Source organism: Balaenoptera acutorostrata, chromosome 5 (assembly GCF_949987535.1).
Source record: "Balaenoptera acutorostrata chromosome 5, mBalAcu1.1, whole genome shotgun sequence".
Taxonomy (NCBI): Eukaryota; Metazoa; Chordata; class Mammalia; order Artiodactyla; family Balaenopteridae; genus Balaenoptera; species Balaenoptera acutorostrata.
In genome coordinates, this window is record NC_080068.1 from 129888413 (window position 1) to 129912806 (window position 24394).

The 24394-nt window shown below is 34.9% G+C and overlaps 1 protein-coding gene across 1 annotated transcript in view; it reads left to right on the forward strand.

Annotated features, from left to right (window-relative positions):
- HSPA4L (heat shock protein family A (Hsp70) member 4 like) overlaps nt 1-6045 on the forward strand; it is a 55248-nt gene extending 49203 nt beyond the window's left edge. Inside the window, exon 19 of the mRNA XM_007172379.3 lies at nt 758-6045. Coding sequence (XP_007172441.2) covers nt 758-949 — 192 coding nt within the window. The 3' untranslated portion in view covers nt 950-6045. The remainder of the gene's footprint in view (nt 1-757) is intronic.
- Nucleotides 6046-24394: the final 18349 nt, after the last annotated feature.

A 24394-nucleotide genomic window follows, 5' to 3' on the forward strand; every position in this document is an offset into this window, starting at 1 on the left:
GGAAAATTTATCTCTTTTAAATTATTAAGTTGAATTTACTTTCATGGTTTATTTTTCCTTCAACAGAAAAGGCTACTGAGCTGTTTTCAGAAAGTAAATAAAGTTAGTGTGTATATTTATATAATTCCATTTATTAAAACTTTTTATGTAAATGTTGAGAAACTTTAAATTATGCAATAGGTATTACGTGATGTAAATTTCATAACAGAGCTCTCAGCATAATTTAAAGGGATGAATTAGAAATTAGAAATTATTCCTGGGAATTCCCTGCGGTCCAGTGGTGAGGACTCCGCGCTCTAACTGCCAATCCCTGGTCGGGGAGCTAAGATGTCGCATGCTGCGCAGTGCAGCCAAAAAAATAAATAAAAAATAAAAATAATTTAAAAAATTTATAAATTTATAAAAAATTTATAAAAATAAATAAATAATAAATAAATAAATAAATAAATAAATAAATAAGCTAGTCCTGCCAAAATAAACTGTATTCAAATTATGAGGAAAAAATTTTAGGAACAGTAAATACAGAATGTATTATTAAAGACTGAATAGTTTCTTATCACCCCTGACAAACACTAGCCGAGAAGTTAAATCCTTCATTAAGGTAGTTTAAGAATTAGTTGGTTATCTAGCTGAGCCAACAGCTATTCAGGAATGTGGAATTATGTGGAAATTTAGAAAGTTAATGTGGACTTTAGAATGTTAATGGTAACTTGTTACATAATATTTTTAATATAATCAATTTTCTTCATGTCTTTAGGAACTGGATCATTTCTGTAACCCCATCATTTATAAGCCCAAACCGAAAGTAGAGGTTGCTGAAGACAAGGCAAAAGCTAATAGTGAACACAACGGACCAGTGGATGGACAGAGTGGGACTGAAACTAAACCAGATACAACAAAAGACAGCACACAGCATACTAAATCTTCTGGAGAGATGGAAGTGGACTAAGTCTTAATTTTACCTTCACATAATTCAAACAGTACAAGTAACCACAGGGTCCATTCTTCTTCTTTTACATCTGGTACACACAACAGATGTTTAGTTGTTCTTAACCACTCTTTGTCATTTGTTTTTTGGAGTAGTTTTGAAAAGTGTTTTATATTGAGTGCACCTCTGTTCATTTCCATTGCTGCTTAATGTGAAGCTTTAGCTGAATATACATTAACAAGTCAGTTTAAGCTTTCCTAATATATTTTATGTCAAACATGCAAGATTGATAAGTAGTTGGCAACCTTATTTAAAGCTTCTCCTTGGATAAACCTCAGCTCCTTTATTCAGGAAAGGATACTGTATTGTGCTACTGTTGCAGAAGCATAGATTTAATTGCATCATTATTTTGAAAAACAAATATTGAAATTGATGTGGTTTAAAGCCACCAAGTCACTGACCTTTTTCTAGTTATGGTATTGTTATAATTTAAATATTAAAACAAATAAGAGGTTCCTTGACAAATTAGTCCATCTCGTTGGTGTGTCATAAGAACTTCAAAACTTTGTTTTCATCATATAAATGAACTAAATCACACATTGAAAGGGAAAACGCACAATTTTATGTTAAGGTTACACCAGCAGTTAGCTTCTTTTCATTAGTCATGTGGATTGATGTTTCTCAGAGTAATTCAGTGTCTTTAGCACTTGAAACTTCTGATCTACTTGTCCTGAAGACCAGCTTCTGCTAAAGTAATGCTGGCCCAAAAATGATGAAGCATTTTTGATGAAAATACCTTCATGTTAAGGGGAAAATGCTGTTGACCTACTCAGACATGCATCTGTGATGTTGATAACCTTGTTTTAGTTTTAACAGTTGTTTTGGTCTTCTTAATTGATTTTGTTAATATGTTAACAGAGGGCAGGGAGAAACGGCACAATGTGTATTGCATTATATACATTTATCACTGATTTACTTAATGTTAACATATAAACACTAAATAAGCAGTAATACTTGAAAAGAAGCACTTATACCATAGGTCTTAGGAAATACTGCTTGTAATAAACTTAACTGTGTTACATATCAATGGGCAAAATATAGAATGTTACATAGTGTAATATGATATGATGTGATTAAATTATAGTTCCTGCTGTTACGTTACCTGTTCAGACCTTGGCTCCAGTTTTGGTGCTTCGTATATAAATTATATGGGTTGAGGGGCTGTGAAATTAAGATATTTTAAAGACTTAATCTGTGCTTCATCACCAGACTTGTTCACACTGTTCAGTTCTGTGCAGAAGCTTGATATGGGAGCAGAATGAAATGACTTTTCAACCTACAAGAAAAAGAAGCATAGACAATGCATGGGCACTTGTGTTCTTAATGCCAATCAACTAGATTGACATAGGTTAAAATTTTGAAAGGCTCAGTTTTCCCCAAAGCTACATCATCTTTATATTAAGAATTTTTTAAAAAATTAATATGGGCTTTTCTTAAGTAATAAAAATTGAGAGTTTAATATCTTTAGGGATAGTTGTTACTTCTCACAACTAGTTCTCTAAGAGAGATTCTGTTTCTACAATGTAGTCTGCACTGAAAGGAAAGTATGGAGCAGTGCATTTTGCAGGGATTTTTATTCATCCTTTTTGAGCGAGATGTCCCTTTTTTGCATTAAAAAATCATATAGACCCAATATATTTTTTAATGTTTTCAAACTAATGAAGTAATTATATCCATTAGTAATGATGAAATACATTTTTTTTAAAGCATGTATTGTTACTTTTCGTTTGTATGTTGAATATATGGTTCACTTCAGTAAGGGCATAAAAGTTATGAAAGGGAATATATAACAGTACACATAGGGAGTTCACAGCTTTTTGTTATGAAGAAAATCTCCACCCACTTTGTTAGGAGCTGTACCTCCAAAACTAATTGGGAATATGTGGGAACAAACCTTTCTGCATCTGAATTGTGTAGTATATCCAGACATTTTTCAGTTCCGTTAAGTCAGTTTATATAGTTCTGTGTTTTAGTCAGAATTATAACATTCCAATTCCTGCAGTTATGTAACACTTCATTTAATAAGTTAAATATATCCAAAGATAATATGTATACTTTTCCTACCCATTTATTCAACTTAAATGATTTTCAAAAGCCCTTAACCTTATAATTATTTATTGAATACAGTAATAAAAGAGAAAATGTTCTCCTTAATATAGTTTTGGGTAGAAGGCATGGGTTCAGTTTAATTTTAATCTGTATGAAATATGCAGTGCTTAGATGAAAAATTACAGATCTTTTTTCAAAATAAGCCACTATTTTAGAAGTTATTTTAAAAAATACATTGCAAAATAGGATGTTTTCCTGTAGTAAGCAAATAAGAACTAAGTATGTAGGAAATGATTAATAGGATTAATAGGATATGATTAATCTAATGTATTAATCTAATACACTATGACTCTATGGAAAAGTATAAATTATTTGGTTTTAGAAATCAACTCCTGATAGCCAATCACATGGTGATTTTAAAAACAAAGTTCGCTAAATAATGTAACAAAAGAAAGTCTGTGATGTTTTAATTCCTTAGCAATATACAGAATACTTAAGTTTTAAAACAACTATTGATACAAACAGCACACCAAAGAAGTAGGCTATTGGAATAACAGATAATCTCAATTTTAAAAAGGTAAAAATTAGACTGTAATTAAGAAGAAATAAAGATTTCTTAGACTTTGGGGGGTCAATTTTTAGTATACTTATGATTATATTTCCTAGCTAGAAGTCTTTAAAGTGAATTTGGGGGATCAGTTATCAATATAATAAAGTGATATGTTAAAACAGTTTATCCAAATTAGCACAGCTTCAACTGTTTTGAAAGATTATATTTAAAGATAACAGACATTTGAATACAGTTATATCAGTTGACCCAAAACAGATTTAACCATCCCTCCGTTTTCATAAATTTGAATCGTAATACTAAGCCTACAAACATTCCCAATAGGATTTTCTGTTTTGTTTTTAATAGTTGGTATTTGGTAGTCCACAACAATTAAAGTCTTGGCATTAATTTTACATATCAGAGATTTAGAAGTGATAGAAAAATATAACTTCACCTTTCTCAGCTTTTAGAATCTGACAAAAAAACTTCAGTTCTAAAGTAGATGTTGTTTTGTGGTTAGACTTCAGAACTTTTAAGTGGAATTTGGTTTTGTGATAGTGGATTCTGTAAAACTTAATGAGAGGCATATCTAATTGTATTGATACATCAGTATTTAAAATCTGATGGCATTGATTAAAGTCAGCCACTGATGACTTTTCAAATGACAAAGGTGTAGGGATGCTTATAAAGTTTGATTCTAATGTTTTATTATCCTCTTAACTACAGTATGTTTTATAACTATCAGTCATTTACCAATCTTCTTAGTCAATTTCAGAAGAGACAGACTTTTTGATCAAAAAAGAGAAAACAGTTTTAAAATTACCTTTTTTTTTTTGTCAAGGTTAAGCCAAAGTATAATTTTAAAACAACTTCCAGGAAGCACATAATCTTTTCTTTTGATAAAAAGTAATAAGATTTAATGCAGATCAAGACCAGGTCTTTAACCAAAACAAACAAAAGCTTTAGTTATTTTACTTTCACATCTCTAATACACAATAAACTAAAATTAATATTCTTCCATATACTCATGTTTCCTAACCAAACAGCTCTGGGTTTATAATATAGCCAGATGTCTTAAGTTTTTTTTCCCTTGTTAAATTCAAGGGTAATTGTTTCATACAATAACAGGGTACCTGGAATTTTTAGAATATTAGCAAACTGCTTAGAAGAAAAACCCCTAAATGTCTATGGCAGTGGTCAGTACCTATAGGGGGTAATGGCTCTTTCACCTTCCAGATCTCTAGGGGTACCTCTAGCATATTGTTGGAGTAAGCATTAAAAGAAAAGGCATGTCTGTTAAGATACATCGTTAAATGACTTGGAGCTTTCAAGTCAAAGAAAGAAAACTAACAATTGAATCATGAACATTTGACTCAGTCTGTCAGGCAGGTCAAAATCCGTATCAACAACAACAAAAATAAATGGTTATGATCTTTGCTTTGGAATCTCTAATTTACTGTCATGTCCTAGGTCACATGATGAGTATTAGGGAAGTGTACTGATTACCCATCCTATAAAGAGATTAGTGAACTTCAACATGTTTTAGATAGTTTAATTGCATTATAGTATATACACTATAAATGGAAATTATCTTAGTCTTTCCTGTTATCTTGTTTTATCTTTCAGTTCTGGACTCTTAAATAATCATTATATTTCTCTCAATTATATTTTGTTTTATTTTGGATTATTCTTTAAGTCTTTTATTTCATGGATTTTAAAAAATACTTCTTTTACGATTACTTTGATAGCTAATTTTATTACCTGTCTTCTTTTTACTTTAAAACCAAATCTTACTGTTAAGAATTTTTTGACTCAAATTTATATTTGAAAAGCCATGTTATAAGTTTCCATATGTAATTTCTCTAAAATTTAATAGTGGCTTAATAGATTTTTCATATTCTGGCCTTTGAATACTTTTAAGTAGTTCTAGACCAAAAGAGGTCAATTTTGTGAGTACTGTGTATTAAGTAATCAACATCCCTCATTTTTAATCCAGATATCAATGTAACAAAAAGGGTCAGAAATTCAAAATAGTTGTTAAAGGTCAGACAACTTCAATTCTTTGCTGCTTTCTGATTACATACATGTGTTGTGCATCCTCCTTGTTTTTTTTCAGAATTTCTTAAATTTTTTGCTTCCAAGACCTTGAGTTAACATGCTCTTGAAATCATTTGGACCCACCCAGAATGTAGATGTAAAAATGTAATTAGAAATGGAGAGCTAAGCAAAGGAAACTTTAAAGTGTTGTGGTTTCTTCCCCTGAAATAATACTTTTATGGCTTAGTGTCTTGGAAGGAGACTCACATTAAAAGTAAAACATGTTATATTTGGCAGGATGAAGCCATTGTTGTTTAATATAGAAGCAAATTTTTAATGAAGTTACTGAATTGTTTAGTACTAATATGGCATCCAAGTCATTTTTCCTTTCCCCAACCATTATTAAAATAATTTATACACATAGTGACTCCGACTCCAGTCATTAGTATAAAATACCTTCTGGCAGTTTAGTACCTACTAGCTAATTTTTTTTTTTTTTTTTTAAAGAAAACTACTGCATTTGATTTCTCAATTTCCCAGTTTGTTTTCAGCACAAAGAGTGACCGGTGCAATGCAGAAAATCATAATCAAGTGTGATGTGTCTATAAACTGCATATAACAGACCCTTAGTTTCAATAAGCAGACATGAGAATGGTTTGTGATGTTAAGTCAGTAATGTTATTATATACGACGCTAATATATATGTGGCATACAATTTTGGTTCACAAACATTTATAAAATGTTTACATTTGACAGAATCAAAGTATATAAAACATTTTCTATGTATGTAAAATGGCATCTTCATACTAGTGAACAAAATAGCAATTGATAAATGCATTTCATTTTTGGATGGCAAGTGCACATTGTCAAGAAGTTATGTAAGTATAAATATATTTATCTACTTACTCTTTGAACCATGAGTTTTACACACCTGAGGCTTAATGTTCACCTAGTGAACTTCACTGACTTGGTGGTTTGTGGACAGGTCATCAGAGTCATTTACATAAACTTGCTTGGCAGTGAGGGTTCGGAGTAAATTGGCAAACTTTTTAAACCATCAAATGATATCGATTCTGAAAACTACAGTAGTAGTTTGCTAATACTGTGTTGTCAGCGAATAACTTTATATTAGAAGAGAAAACCTAGCAATAAATGAACTAGACTTCAGAAATTTTCAGTACACAAAGAGGAGCTCCCTGCCCAAGTTTCTCCTAACCTCTTTTTGAGAATTGCTATTCCAGTTGAAAATGTGTCAAATAGCATGTTGGGATAAGAAAACAACTGAGGTCCCCTGGTCTAGATTACAGCATTTGGTGCTTAATCTTCTAGTGCTTGAACAATTTGTGAGAATAAGAAGGATAATAAATCCTCAACTCAGAAAAATATTTATACCCCCACATAACTTTCCAATGAAACGGAAATAAATACTTTCAAAGTCTAGAAGGCTGACCAGTTGGCAGTTCATTCCTGTTCATCTTATCCTGATGTGGGGGAGAACTGGAGAGGATTTCGCCCTTTTTTTTTTTAACCCATAATCCCTAGTGATTAAACAGCAAAGAGGTGATAACCTTCCTGAAGTGAAGAAGGAATGTCCGTTGACTGTAAGTACCTCCTAATACTTTATCCTCAAGCTCTCCCCTCTGCTGAAAGGTAAAGAAATCGGTTCAGGATGGTTCATGCATTCTGCAAATCCCAAAAGGCAATTTGAAGCAGTTCTGTTGAGCAGCATTTCCTTACTTTTCTTCACAATTACATTTGGTCTCCTGTTTAACCTCGCTGAAAAGGATTTGTGTATTGGTTTTAGACATAACAAGATTCACGTTAAATTAAGAACAAATAACTAGGAATTTGTAGTAAAGAAAATTAACCCTGTTGAAGGCAAAGAGAAGCAAAGAACAAAGAGAAATAAAAGAAATCCAAATATCAGTAGTTACGGCAATGTAAGTACCATAAACTTAGCAGTTTAAGAACTATATGTAGTGTTTACAAATACACTTCTTAAACATAATGATGTAATAGTTGAAAGTAAATTAATGAAAAAATATAAGAAAATGCCAATCAAAAGAAACTTATTAATCAGATCAAGTTGCCTTTACAAAGTGGGGAAAAAAGGGGGGGAGTATTGGGATACAGAGTTTTAATAATGGTAGAGCAATTCACCAGAAACATAACTCTGCAACAACAGCCTCTAAATATATAAAGCGATTGACAATTACGAAAAGAAGTTTAGGCCCACAATAACAGTGATAACTGGTAGTAGGCTATAAGTATAAAGAGAAATGAATAGAACTTTAAAACCTAGATCTAATATAATTATATGAACTGTCACTCAGCTATTAGGTAAAACTATTTTACATATGCAATATTTAGTAAACATGACACCACAGCCAAAAGAAATTCCGTATGCTTGAATTGAAAAAAAATGAACTTATAGAAAAGTAAAATCCTGTTGAAAATCAGAAAATACTTCTAATTGAACGACAATATAAACTTGCTTTAAATGGCAGCTGTACCCCTTAAACCTCAATCTCTTTTGGACCTACTCTTTCTTTCATTGCAGTACATGAGCATGCACATAATAAGCACTCAGCAATCTTTAAGTAAATGAACCTGCATATAAAATGCAACTTGGTAACATGCAGCAGAAGCACTAATTTAGAATTTTATACGGGCATACCTCATTTTACTGTGCTTTACAGACACTTTTTTACAAATTGAAGCTTTATGGCAACCGTGTGTTGTCACAGGATGGTAGGTATTTTTTAGCAATCAAGTATTTTTTACGTAAGGTATGTACGTATTTTTTTCGACTCAATGGTATTGCACACTTAATAGACTACAGTATAGGGTAAACATAACTTTATTTTTATTTATTTATTTATTTATTTATTTTATTTCTGCACCAAGCACGGCATTCAGGATCTTAGTTCCCTGACCAGGGATCAAACCCGTGCCCCCTGTAGTGGACGCATGAGTCTTAACCACTGGACGGCCAGGGAAGTCCCAAAGATAACTTACAGGCATTGGAAAATCAAAAAATGTGTGAAACTCACTTTGTCATATTCACTTTATTACCATGGTGTGGAACTGAACCTGTAATATCTCTGAGGTATGCCTGTATGCTTTAATGCATGTACTTAAAATGATGTAAAAGATGTAATGACCTAAGAATACCAGTAAAACGGTAGGCAATAGCAAAATGAACTTAAAGAAGTTAAAGGTAAAGAAGGAAATAAGAGCTGAAATCAATAGTAAATGGAATAAAGAATCAAAACCTGTACCTGAAAATATTTTTAAAAACAGACAAGCCTCTACCAAAGTTAATCAAGGAAAACAAACATAAGCATTAAAGAGATTGATTTTGAGTTAAAAATCTACCCATAATCCCATTTACAATCCCATCAGAAAGAATACAATACGTAGGAATAAAACCTACCTAAGGTAGTAAAAGACCTGAACTCAGAAAACTATAAAACACTGATGAAATAAACTGAGGACAAAACAAACAGATGGAAAGGGATAATGTGTTCATGGACTGGAAGAATTAATATAGTTTAAGTGACCATACTACTCAGGGTAATCTACAGATTCAGTGCCATCCGTATCAAATAGCAAGGGCATTTTTCACAGGACTAGAACAAATAATTTTCAAATTTATATGGAAACAGAAAAGACCCCAAATAGCCAAAGCAATCTTGAGAAAGAAGAACAAAGCTGGAGGTAGCACAGTCACTGATTTCAAACTGTACCACAAAGCTACAGTAATCCATGGAACAGAGTAGAGAGCCCAGGAAAGAACCAATATTGTAAAAATGACTATACTACCCAAAGCAATCTACAGATTCAGTGCAATCCCTATCAAATTACCAATGGCATTTTTCACAGAATTAGAACAAAAATTTTTACAATTTGTACGGAAACACAAAAGACCCCGAATAGCCAAAGCAATCTTGAGAAAGAAAAACGGAGCTGGAGGAATCAGGCTCCCTGACTTCAGGCTATATTACAAAGCTACAGTAATCAAGACAGTATGGTACTGGCACAAAAACAGAAATATAGATCAATGGAACAGGATAGAAAGCCCAGAGGTAAACCCATGCACCTATGGTCACCTAATCTATAACAAAGGAGGCAAAAATATACAATGGAGAAAAGTTTCTTCAATAAGCGGTGCTGGAAAAACTGGACAGCTACATGTAAAAGAATGAAATCAGAATACTCCCTAACACCATATACAAAAATAAACAAAATGGATTAAAGACCTAAATGTAAGGCCGGACCCTATAAAGCCCTTAGAGGAAAACATAGGCAGAACACTCTTTGACATAAATAGCAGCAAGATCTTTTTTGACCCACCTCTTAGAGTAATGAAAATAACAAAAGTGAACAAATGGGACCTAATGAAACTTAAAAGCTTTTGCACAGCAAAGGAAACAATGAACAAGACAGACAACCCTCAGAATGGGAGAACCTGCAGAATGGGAGAAAATATTTGCAAATGAAGCAATTGACAAGGGATTAATCTCCAAAACATACAAACAGCTCATACAGCTCAATAAGAAAAAACAAACAACCCAATCAAAAAATGGGCAGAAGATCTAAATACACATTTCTCCAAAGAAGACATACAGATGGCCAATAGGCACATGAAAAGATGCTCAACGTCACAAATTATTAGAGAAATGCAAATCAAAACTACAATAAGGTACCACCTCACACCAGTCAGAATGGCCATCATAAAAAACTCTACAAATAACAAATGCTAGAGAGGGTGTGGAGAACAGGGAACCCTCTTGCACTGTTGGTGGGAATGTAAATTGGTACAGCCACTATGGAGAACAGTATAGAGGTTCCTTAAAAAACTTAAAGTATAGTTACCATATAATCCAGCAATGCCACACTGGGGTATATAAATGAAAAATATGAAAACACTAATTTGAACAGATACATGCACCCCAATGTTCATAACAGCATTATTTACAATTGCCACGATATGGAAACAACCTGAATGTCCGTTAACAGATGAATGGATAAAGAAGATGTGGTGTATATATACAATGGAAAACTACTCAGCCATAAAAAAGAAATGTTGCATTTGCAACAACGTGGATGGACTTGCAGAGTATTATGCGAAGTGAAATAACTCAGAAAAAGACAAATACTCTATGATATCACTTAGAATCTAAAAAATAAACGAGTGAATTAACAAAAAAGAAACAGACTCACAAATATAGAGGATGACCTAGTAGTTATCAATGAAGGGATGGAAGGGGGGAGGGGCAAGTTATGGGTTGGGCATTAAGAGGTACAAACTAACTACTATGTATAAAATAAATAAGCTACAGGGACATATTGTATAACATAGGAAATATAGCCAATATTTTATAATAACTATAAATGGAGTATAACCTTTAAAATTATGAATCACTGTTGTATATCTCAAACATATAATATTGGACAGCAACTATACCTCAAATAAATAAATAAATAAATAATTTAAAAGGTAACATACTCATTGTAAAAATACTGTAAAAACAGGAAAACACAAAGATTAAAAGATAAATCAACGAACGATTCAGGAAAAAAAAAAAGACCTCTGTGAGAGGTCTCTATATAATCTACATAGATAGAAAAAATTATAAAACATTACTGAGACATTATAGTAGACCTAAATGAAGAAAAATACCATGTTCAAAAATTGGAAGACTTGATCTTGTTAATGACAGTTCTCCCAAAATTGCTACATAGACTCAATACAGTTCCAATTTCAATGCAATGCAAGTCTAGTCAAAATCTCAGCAGTTGTCTTTTGGAGAATGACAAGCTAATATTTATATTGAAAAGCAAAAGGCCAAGAACTGCAGACACTCTTAAAGAAAAATAAAAACAGGGTATTGGCTACAGCATTATACATATAAAGCTATTAAGCTTTAGTTAAAATAGCATAATATTGGTGCAGGAATGCAATGGAACAGAATAGAGGGCCCACAAAAAGACCATTCATTTGCTGACAATATAGAACATTGGACAAAGGTCAGACACTCACTAAAAGGTACAGGGAAAAGTTGTCATCCACAGGGGGAAAACACATAACTAAGTACTATGTCACAGTATAAAGAAGAATCAAATCCAAGTAGACTAAAGACTTAGCTGTGAAAGTCAAAACTACAGAAGTTTGTTCATTTAACTGAGGTATAATTAAAATGCAACATTGTATTCATTTCCAGTGTACAACTTCATGATTCAATATTTGTATCAAAACTTTTTAGAAGAAAATACCTCATGACATCCAGGTAGGAAAAGATTTGTACAATCCTGAATGAAAAGATTGAAAAATCCAACTGCCATGAAATTAAGAAATTCAATTAAGACACAAAATGAGTGATAAGTCACAAAGTGGGAGAGGATATTTGAAACACAAATAAATGATAAATAGCTGGTATCCAGAATCCAGCAAAAAATTCCTACAAATCTATTTTTTAAAAGACCACCTAGGGACTTCCCTGGTGGTCCAGTGGTAAAGAATCCACCTTACAATGCAGCAGAAGTGGGTTCAATCCCTGGTCCAGGAACTAAGATCCCTCACGCCATGGGGCAACTAAGCCCGTGCACCACAACTACTGAGTCCATGCGCCTCAACAAGAGAGCCCATGTGCCGCAAACTACAGAGCCCACGTGCCCTGGAGCCCCCCTGCGCCAAAACTAGAGAGAGAAAACCCACACACCACAACTCGAGAGAAGCCCATACGCCACACTGAAGAGCCCATGTGCTGCAATGACAGATCCCACATGCCTCAATGAAGATCCCACACGCCACAGCTAGACCTGACGCAGCCAAAAAAATAATAATAAAAATAAATTAATAAAATAAAATAAAAGACAGCCTGTTGGACAAAAGGGCAAACCCTTGAATAAGCAATTCACTAGAGGAATGATCAATAAACATATGAAAATGTTATCACCTTATTTGTAACCAGGGAAAATGCAAATTAAAATTAATGCGAGATAACACTATATGCCCACTAGCTTGGCAATAATTTCAAAGTTTGACAATACCAAGTGTTGACAAGGATTTGGAGGAACAGAAACTCTCACTGTTGCTGGTGTAAGTATAAATTGCTAAAACCACTTCAGAAAACAGCTGGCATTTATCTAGTAAAGTTGAACATACTATACACACTCCAGTTCAAGATATTTAAGATATTCATGCATACGGACACCAGGATACATGCTGGTAATACATTTACATAGCAGTATAACTGGCTTTGGTCCCAAGCAAGAAACAACCAGAATGTCCATTAATAGTAGAATGGATAAATAAACCTTGATATAGTCATACTCTAATACTCTGATACCATACAGGAGTGAAAATAATAAACTACAGCTACATGCAACATGGATGATTCTTACATGATGCTGAACGAGAAATACACACACATGAAATACATATTATGTTAATTCCATTTACATAAAGTGTTAAACCAGGCAAAATGAAACTACACTTTTTAGAGATGCATATACAAGCATAAATCTATAAGGAAGCAAAGATTATTACAATTAAAGTCAGGATAGTGGTTAACTTTGGAGAAATGGAAAAGGTTGTGATCAGGAAGAGAAAGGAACTTCCAAGGTGGGGGCAACATTCTATTTCTTGAACTGTGTAATATGGGTGTTCACTTTATTTATCAAACTGTTCAGAAGTGTTGAAATGTAATTTTCAACAGGTATACTATATTTTACAACATAAAAAGTATTAAAATAAAATGGCTCTTACTCTCAAAGAAACTCAAAGACAACTTTAAAACAACCGTCTCAACAAAATTTTCCATGTGGACTGGAAGTAGTGATTATGTTACCATACTTTTGTATTGCATGTTGTGTCCTAGTTTCACAAACAAAAAGATCTATTAGTATATAAAAATCAGCATAACTCCAACTTCTGCCTCCATCTTCATATAACTATATTCTCCCTGGGAGCCCCTATTTTCATATGGTTGTCTTCCTATAATGAGATTATTAGTATATAAAAATCAGCTGTTCTCTGGAAATTAATTGCATTTATAGAAACTGCAAGTATAGAGAAATCTATTACTAAAATCAAACACTTTTTCAAGGTCACCCAAATATGAAATAGATATACCTCTAGGAATCCACAAGACACCCAATGAGATATGTTCTAAAGCTTTTAATCCTATTCAGTTTACATTTCTTAAGAGCTTATTATTTTTGTTCATTCAAACAGTATTTTAATTTAAAAAACTACAAATTGTGATAACTGAGATAATGTAAAAATAACTGTGTTCTCTATTAGTCAGCAATTACTTTAATAATTGCTACGTAACTACCACAAAACTAAATGGCTTAAAATAGCAACCATTTATTCCTTGATCTTTGGTTTTGTTAAGCAGAAAATAAATGTAATATTGTCAAGCAGGAAAAAAATGCCAGATGAAGATGAAAATGAAGCACACTGCTTAAATATTTTTATATTAGTTTATTTTGAAAACGTCAAACATAGCAAAAAGTTGGAAGAACTGTGTAGGGAGCATCCATAATTCACCTTCACCACAAACATTCTGATTGCTGTATTTGCTTTATCACATAACTATCTTATCAATCAATTCATCAATATATCTGAATTTCAAACTTCTAAGATGTAGCTATCAGTAAACTTTGTCCCTAAACACTTAAACACTCATAGTGCTAAGTAGAGGTATTGATATTTCTTTACATTTTTAAGGTAATATTTACATAAAGTGAAATGCACAAATCTTAACATTTGATGTGATTTCACAAATGCATACACCTGTGTAATAAAGCCCTCTCAAGGATTAGAACATTTCAGTTATCCCAGGAATTTTCTTTATGCTCTGTATATTAATTCTGATACAACTATAGGCAACCATTGTTTTGAATTTCTTATCAGAATAGTTTATCTCATTCTAGAATTTTGTATAAATAGAATATTACAGTCTATTCTCTTTTGGCTTCTTTCACTTGCATGATTATTTTGAGGTTGATCCAAGTTATTGTGTATATCAGTAATTTATTGTGCACATTCTCTATTTACTTCTTAGTCTTCTGTCTAGTTGAGCTATTTACTATTGAAAGAGGGGTACTGAAGACTCCAAATATTTTGATAGAACTATTTCTCCCTTCAATTCTCCATTTTTGCTTCATATATTTTGGAGTACTGTTGTTAAGTGTGTGTTATGGTTGAACTGTGTTCCCCCCAAAAGATGTGTTCAAGTCCCAACCTCTAGTACCTCAGATCGTGACCTTATTTAGAAATAGGGTGACTGCAAATGTATCTGTTAATCCCATACTCCTAATTTATACCCCCCCTCCCCTTTGGTAACCATAAATTCAGTTCCTTGAATCATGTTTGATTTCCTTTATCAGTGTTTTATAGTTCTCAGTGTGTAAGCCTTTCACCTCCTTGGTTAGGTTTATTCCTAGGTTTTTTTGGGTTTTTTTTTTTTTTGATGTGATTTTAAATGGGATTTTTTATTTTTAATTTCTTATTCAGGTATTTCACTGCTAGTGTAAAGAAATGCAACAGATTTCTGTATATTAATCTTGTATCCTGCCACCTCGCTGAATTCGTTTATCAGTTCTAGTAGTTTTTGTGTGGAGTCTTTAGGGTTTTCTATATATAGTATCATGTCATTTGCATATAATGACAATTATACCTCTTTCCTTCTGATTTGGATATATTTTATTTCTTTTTCTTGTTTGATTGCTGTGGCTAGGATTGCCAATACTATGTTCAATAGAAGTGGTGAGAGTGGGCATCCCTGTCTTGTTCCAGAATTTAGAAGGAAGGCTTTCAGTTTTTCACCGTTGAGTGTTATGTTGGCTGTGGGTTTGTCATAAATAGCTTTTATTATGTTGAGATATGTTCCATCTATACCCACTTTGGTAAGAGTTTTTATCATGAATGGATGTTGAATTTTGTCAAATACCTTTTCTGTGTCTGTTGACCATGTGGTTTTTGTCTTCCTTTTTGTTAATGTGGTGTATCACACTGATTGATGTATGTATGTTGAACAATTCTTGTGACCCTGGAATGAATCCAACTTAATCATGGTGTAGATCTTATGTATTTTTGGATTCAGTTTGCTAATATTTTCTTGAGGATTTCTGCATCTATACTCATCAAAGATATTGGTCAGTAATTTTTTTGTAGTGTCTTTGGTTTTGGTATCACAGCAATGGTGGCCTCATAAAATAAATTTGGAAGTGTACATTCCCGCTCAATTTTTTGTAATAGTTTGAGCAGGATAGGTATAAATTGTTTTTTGTATGTTTGGTAGAATTCCCCAGTGAAGCCATTTGGTTCTGGACATCTGTTTGCAGGGAGTTTTGTTTTTTTTTTAATTACAGATTCTATTTCCCTTCTAGTGATCAGTCTGTTCAAATTATCTGTTTCTAACTGACTCAGTTTTTTTTTAATTTTTAAAATTTATTTATTTATGGTTGTGTTGGGTCTTTGTTGCTGCGCACAGGCTTTCTCTACATGCAGCAAGCGGGGGCTACTCTTAGTTGTGGTGTGCGGGCTTCCCATTGTGGTGGCTTCTCTTGTTGTGGAGCATGGGCTCTAGGCACATGGGTTTCAGTAGTTGTGGCTTGTAGGCTGTAGAGCACAGGCTCAGTAGTTGTGGTACACAGGCTTAGGTGCTCTGCGGCATGTGGGATCTTCCAGGACCAGGGCTCGAACCCATGTCCCCTGCATTGGCAGGTGGATTCTTAACCACTGCGCCACCGGGGAAGTCCCTCTAATTGACTCAGTTTTGATAGGCTGTATATTTCTAGAAACTTGTCCACTTTTTCTAGGTTGTCCAATTTGTTGTCATGTAACTGTTCACAGTATTATCTTATGATTTTTTTTTTAACTCTGTAGTATCAGCTGTTATTTCTCCTCTTTCATTTCTTATTTTATTTGGGTGCTCTCTCTTCTTGGTGAGCCTGGATAGATGTTTGTCCTTTTTTTTTTTTTTTTTTTTTTGATCTTTTCAGAAAATCAGCTCTTGGTTATATAAATATTTTCTACTTTTTTTAAAATCTCTATTTTATTTACTTCTTCTCTGATCTTTATTATTTCTTTCCTTCTGCTTACTTTGGGTTTTGTTTGTTCTTCTTTTTCTAACTCTTTTAGGTTAGGATGTTTGAGATTTTTCTTGTTTCTTGAGGAAGGCCTGTATTGCTATGAACCTCCCTCTTAGAAATGCTTTTGCTGCATCCCGTAGATTTTATGTGTTTTCATTTTCATTTGTTTCGAGGTATTTTCTGATTCCTTCTTTGATTTCATCTTTGACCCATTTTAAAATTTTTTTAGTAGCATTTTGTTTAGTCTCCACATGTTCATCTTTTTCCAGTTTTCTCTCTGTGGTTGATTTCTACTGTGGTCAGAAAAGATGCTTGAAATAATTCCTATCCTCTTAAATTTGTGGAGGCTCTTTTTGTGACCTAGTATGTGGTCTATCCTAGAGAATGTTCCAGGAGTGCTTGAAAGGAATGTGTATTCTGTTTGTTTTGTTTTTTGAATGCACTGCCTTATAGATATCAATTAAGTCCAATTGGTCTACCGTGTCATTTAGAATCTCTATTGCCTTACTGATTTTCTGTCTGGAAGATCTGTCTATTGATGTCTATGAGGTGTTCAAGACTCTTCCTATTATTGTATTCCTATCAGTTTATCCCATTGTGCCTACTAGTATTTGTTTTATATATTTAGGCACTCCTATGTTGGGTGCATATATGTTAACAAATGTAATATCTTCTCCTTGTATTGGTCCCTTTATCATTATATGCCATTCTTTGTCTTTTTTTATGGACTTTGTTTTAAAGTATCTTGTCTGATATGAGTATTGTTACCCCCACTATCTTCTCATTTCCATTTGTATTAAATATCTTTTTCCATCCCTTCACTTTTGATCTACATGTGTCTTTTGCCCTGAAGTGAGACTATTCCAGGCAGCATATTGTAGGTTCTTTTTTATCCAATCTGCCACTCTATGTCTTTTGATCGAAGTATTTAGTCCATTAGCATTTAAAGTAATTATTGATAGGTATGTACTTACTGACATTTTGAACCTTGTTTTCCAGTTGTTTTTGTATTTCTTCTTTGTTCATTTCTTCATTTTTTTCCTTTAGTTGTTTGATGGTTTTCTTTTGCACTGGGTTGGCCAAAGAGCTCGTTCAGATTTTTCTGTAAGATGGGCCTAGTAGCACTTAGTTGACTTTAACTTCATTCGAAACAATTTTGTTAGATTGTTTTGTGACAGCTGTCATATCGGCGTGCATTTTTTTAAAAACTTACCAAAATTGGTGAAGTTACTCTTGCCCTGCCACTAGGTTCATCAGTACCGTTTTTTTTTAGATCCCATATATGTGCGTTAGCATATGGTATTTGTTTTTCTCTTTCTGACGTACTTCACTCTGTATGACAGACTCTAGATGCAGATGTAGAGAATGGACTTGAGGACACGGTGGGGAAGGGGAAGCTGGGATGAAGTGAGAGAGTAGAATTGATATATACACACTACCAAATGTAAAACGGATGGCTAGTGGGAAGCTGCTGCATAGCACGGGGAGATCAGCTCAATGCTTTGTGACGACCTAGAGGGCTAGGATAGGGAGGGTGAGAGGGAGGCTCAAGAGGGAGGGGATATGGGGATATATGTATACATATAGCTGATTCACTTTGTTGTACAGCAGAAACTAACAAAACATTGTAAAGCAATTATACTCCAATAAAGATATTTTAAAAATTGGTGAATTTTTGTGTAGCCATTTTAATATTGAAGATGGAAGAAAAAAAGAACATTTTCGGCATATTATGCTTTATTTCAAGAAAGGTAAAAACGCAATTGAAGCGTACAAGAAAAGATTTCTGCAGTGTATGGAGAAGGTGCTGTGACTGATCAAACATGTCAAAAGTGGTTTGCGAAGGTTCATGCTGGACATTTCTTGCTGGACGATGCTCCACAGTCGGGTGGACCAGTTTAAGTTGACAGTGATCAAATCAAGACATTAACTGAGAACAATCAATTTTATACCATGCGGGAGATAGCCAACATACTCAAAATATCCAAATGAAGCAGTGAAAATCATTTACACCAGCTTGGTTATGTGAATCACTTTGATGTTTGGGTTCCACATAAGTTAAGCGAAAAAAACCTTCTTGACCTTATTTCCACATGTGAGTCTCTACTTAAACGTAACAAAAATGTTCCATTTTTAAAACAAATTGTGACAGGCAACGAAAAGTGGATACTGTACAATAATGTGGAATGGAAGAGATCGTGGGGCAAGCAAAATGAACCACCACCAACCACACCAAAGGCCAGTCTTCATCCAAGAAGATGATGTTGTATATTGTGGGACTAGAAGGGAGTACTCTATTATAAGCTCCTTCTGGAAAACCAAACAATTAATTCCAACAAGTACTGCTCCCAATTAGACGAACTGAAGGCGGCACTTGACGAAAAGTATCCGGAATTAAGTCAACAGAAAATGCATAATCTTCCTTCAGGATAACGCAAGACTGCATGTTTCTGTGATGACCAGGCAAAAACCTGTTACAGTTTGGCTGGGAAGTTCTGATTCAACCGCCATATTCACCAGACATTGCAACTTCGGTTTCCATTTATTTCGGTCTTTACAAAATTCTCTTAATGGAAAAAATTTCAATTCTCTGGAAGACTGTAAATGGCACCTGGAACAGTTTTTTGCTCAAAAAGATAAAAAATTTTGGGAAGATGGAATTATGAATTTGCCTGAAAAATGGCAGAAGGTAGTAGAACAAAACGGTGAATATGTTGTTCAATAAAGTTCTTGGTGAAAATGAAAAATGTCTTTTATTTTTACTTAAAAACTGAAGGAATGGGACTTCCCTGGTGGCACAGTGGTTGGGAGTCCACCTGCCAATGCAGGAGACACAGGTTCGGTCCCTGGTCCGGGAAGATCCCACATGCCCCAGAGCAACTAAGCCTGTGTGCCACAGCTGCTGAGCCTGCGCTCTAGAGCCCAAGAGCCACAGCCACTGAAGCCCGCGCGCCTGGAGCCTGTGCTCCGCAGCAAGAGAGGCCATGGCGATGCGAAGCCTGCGCACCACAATGAGGAGGAGCCACCACTCACCACAGCTAGAGAAAGCCTGTGTGCAGCAACGAAGACCCAATGCAGCCAAAAATAAAATAAATAAAATAAGTAAATTTATTTAAAAAAAAAGAACAAAGGAACTTTTTGGTCAGCCCAATAGGATGCTTAAGAGCCTTTCTTTTTGGTTTTTGTGAATCTACTATAAGGTTTTGATTGGTGATTACTCTGGATTTCAAGGATGCCGACCCATAACTATATCTGCTTGCTTTAAACTGATAGTCATACAAGTTAAACACATTCTAAAGTGTCTACATTTTTTAACTCCCCTATCTCATATTTTTTTAATGTCCTATTTTATGTTTTCATGATTATCTTTTAGTGCTACTTGTAGTTATAATGTTTTACAAAAATTATTTGATTTTTTTTTAAATCTATGTCATGGCTTAAGTGATCTTCAAGCATATATTTGCCTTTCCTGCTGGGATTTTCCCCTTTTCTTTAGAATCTTGTTTCTTTTTTAGAGATCTTTCAATATTTCTTTTAGGGTAGGTTTAGCATTGTTGAATTCTTTGTTTTTGTTTGTCTGAGAAATTATTTTTCCTTCTATTCTAAATGATAATCTTGCTGGGCAGAGTATCCTAGGTTGCATGTTTTTCCCTTTCAGGAATTTGAATATATCATACCACTCCCTTCTGGCCTGCAAAGTTTCTGCAAAAAAATCAACTGATAGGGGAACTGGGAGTTTCCTTGTAACTCCTTGTTTTTCTCTTGCTGCCTTTAGAATCCTTTCAGGGAATTTCTCTTGTCCTTTAATTGGGAGTAGTTCCTCTGTTTTTTCATTTTACTTAACTTTCTCTGTCTCTATTAATTTAGGAGAAAGTTACCCACTATGGTTTTGAAGGGGTGTTTTTATGTAGGAGCATCCCTGTGTAGACTGTGTGTGTCCAATATTTTTGGTGCAAGGGCTGGTTTTGGTATGGATGCCAGCCATGTCTTTTTCAATGTGTGCCGGTCATTATCCCCTTGAGAGGGGGTGTGACTGCTATTGTGGTGTTCAAAGCTTGCGCTGGATGTGAGGCAGGGCCTCCTCTTTGTTCTGTGGCTGTCACCACCCTGTTGGGGGCAGGGTCTGCTCCCCAGTTGTTCAAGTAGAAGCCCTGAGGGTTGGGTTTAATCAGGCTCCATCCAGTTGAGTGTGTGCTCTACCCCAAAGGAGGTGATCGCTGAAGCAAATGAGGCCCGTGTGGTCACAGTGACCCTATGCGCTGCCTGTGCAGGCATCCATGGTTCCGCTCAGCAGCCCAAGGTAGCATCTCTTTTTCCATTGTGTTCATCCCAGATGTAGTGAAAGGCTGTGGTGTGGAATAGGCTGTGGCTGGGGATTGAGGCACTGTGGCTGTGCTGCCACCTGAGACCTGGGTTGCCTCTGGCAGACCTCTCCCAAAACCCATCTGCCCCAGATCTGGCATGAAGCTGTGGTATAGAGTGGGCAGAACTGGGGCACTCCTGCTGGGAAACGAAATGCCACATGCTACTGCACAGGGCCTGACTACCCAAGATTCAGCACCTAGCTGCTGCGCATTCTTGTGGTGCTGCTCAGTGCATGGGCTGACAATGTGTGCTGTGGCTGGGCCCACCATCATGCATAGGCTGACAAAGAGCTCCTCAGCTCCCCCTGAATCACACCCCAGGCCCTCCAGGCTGTCTCTGCATGGCTAGATGAGTCCTCTCCCAGGGCCTGTCTGCCTGAGATTCGGCACTTAGTTGCTGTGTGTTCTTGTGGTACCACCCCATGTGCACACTGACAGCGTCTGCCTGGCTTGCCCAGCCACCCCGATAGGTGCACTGACAATGTTCTCTGTGGATCCACCAAGATCACACCCCAGGCACCCTGGTCTGTCTCTACACAGAGAGACTGAATCTTTGCCCTGATCTGTGTCAGGTTGTGGTGTGGAATGAGAGGGATGGGGGTGTTCACCTCTTCAGATTGGGAAGTGCAGCAAGGCGGCAGCTGACAGTGTTAAGTCTCTTTCCACCCTGATTGTTTGCAAGCCAGCACGTGTGACACTGCTCCTGAGTAGAGTCTAGGCTTCTCCAGTCCTTCTATCTGTCTCAGTGGATTTACCAATAGGCAAGGGAGCTCCCTAGTGTGAGGATCTATCCATGTGGACCTCCTTTTCCTTCCAGACCCCTCCCAGGGGCACCAGTCCCAACCTGAGGCCATTTTTTTTTTTCTTTTGTCCTACCCAGTTACATGGAGATCCTTCTTGCAACTTTGGTTGTATAGGAGATCTGCCAGTTGGCAGTTAGTTTTCTGTGAGAGTTGTTCCACATGTAGATGTATTTTTGATGTTTGTGAGGTAGGTGAGCTCCAGGTTCTCCTACTGTGCCATCTTGATCCCCCTCCTCCTATAACTATAGACATAGACTTAAAGTCTATGTCATCTCATATTAGTATAGCCACCCAGCTTTCTTTTGGTTACTGTTTCCATGGAATATCTTCTCATCTTTCCACTTTTAACCTATTTGTGTCCTTCAATCTAAAGTGAGTCTCTTATAGACAGTATATAGTTGATTATCTTTTAAAATCCTTTCAGCTTCATTTGCATTCAAAACAATTACTGATATGGAAGGATTTCTGCCATTTTGCTATTTGTTTGCTGTATGTCATATCATTTTTATCCTCTATTACTGCCTCCTTTTGTGTTTAATGGATTTTTATATAGCATGCTGTTTTTACTTCCTCTCATTTCCTTTCAATATATATAGTTTAAGTCATTTTTCTAGTGGTTACCCTAAGGATTACAATTAATATCTTACACTTATAACAACCTAGTTCCAATAACTATCAACTTAGCTTCAACAGTATACAAAAAATCTACTCTTTTATAGCTCCATCTCTTCTTATGTTGTTCCTGTCACAAATTATACCTTTATACATGGTGTGTCCATTAATATAGGCTTATTATTACCACTTACACATTTGTCTTTTAAATTATATAGGAAAAAATTTACTAACAAAAAAAATATTATATTTTATACTTAACTATGTAATTATCCCTACTAGTATTCTTTATTTCTTCATATGCTCCAAATTACTGTCTAATGTCCTTTCATTTTTTAAAAAAACACATTTATTTATTTATTTATTTTGGTTGCATTGGGTCTTAATTGCGGCATGCGAACTTCTTACTTGCAGCATGCATGCAGCATCTAGTTCCCTGACCAGGGATTGAACCCAGGCCCTCTGCATTGGGAGCACAGAGTCTTACCCACTGGACCACCAGGGAAGTCCCTGTCCTTTCATTTTTTAACCAAAGGATTCCCTTTAACATTTCTTTTAGGCAGTTCTATAACCAACAAACTCCCTCAGATTTTGTTTATCTGGGAACGTCTTATTTTTTCCATTTTTGAAGAATAGTTTTGCCAGATATGGAAGTATTGGTTTACAGAGTTTTCGTTTTTGTTTTCTTTTTTTTCTCTCAGTATTTTAAATATGTCACCACACTATCTTCTGGTCTCCAAGGTTTCTAATAAGAAATAATCTTACTGAGGATCCCTTCTTTGTGGTGATTCACTTCTCTCTTGCTGCTTTCAAGATTTTCTCTGTTTTTGTTTTTCAATAGTTTGTTTATAACGCGTTTTAGTGTGGATCATTTTAAATTTATTCTTTTTGAAGTTTGTTGACTTTCTTGGATGTGAAGATTCATGTCTTTAATCAAATATGGAAAGTTTTTAGCCATTATTTCTTCAAATATTCTTTCTGTCCCTTTCTCTCCTCTACTTTTGGAACTTTCATTATGTATATGTTGGAATATTTGATAGTGTTCCACAGGTCTCTTAACCTCTGTTCATTTTTCTTCAAGCTTTTTTCTTTCTGCTCCTCAAACTGGATAATTTCAATTGACCTATTCAAGTTAATTGATTCTTTCTTCTCCATGCTCAAATCTGTTGTTGAAACACTCTAGTGAAATTTTATTTTAGTTATTTACTGAATTCTCATTTGAATCTTTTTTATAATTTCTATTTCTTTATTAAGATCCTCTATTTGTTCAGACATTCTCAAAATTCTCCTGGTTTTCTCTAGTTCTTGGTGTATGGTTCTCTTTAGCACTTTGAGCATATTTAAGACATTTGATTTTAAGTCTTTGTCTAGTAAGTACAATGTCCAGGCTTCCTCAGACACTGGGGCAGTTTCTGTGAATTTTTTTTCCTGTGAATGGGCCATACCTTGTTTCTTTGCATTCCTCATATTTTTTTGTGGAAAACTGGACATGTTAGTATTATAATGTGGTACCTCTGGAAATAATATTCTCTCACCACCCCCTCCTCAGAATTTGTTGTTGTTACTTGTGGTGGGTTGTAACTGACTGTTTAGTGAACTTTCTACATTATTTTTGTGAAGACTATACTTTTTTCTCAGAAGTATATGTTTCTTTAGCTTAGTATTCAGCTAATGCTTTGACAGAGATTTCTGGATGCTGGAGCCAAGACAAGGAACAAGATAAAAAAGGATTCTCTTTTTTCAGATTTGAGGGCACTCCTTCAACATTTAGCCGGGCCATATAAAACTCTACTCTAGCCTTCACTTCCTGCTTGCACTGAGACTAAAGATCAACCAATATTGAAAGGCTAGGGTCTTCTCAAGTATTTTGTATGTGTTCTGC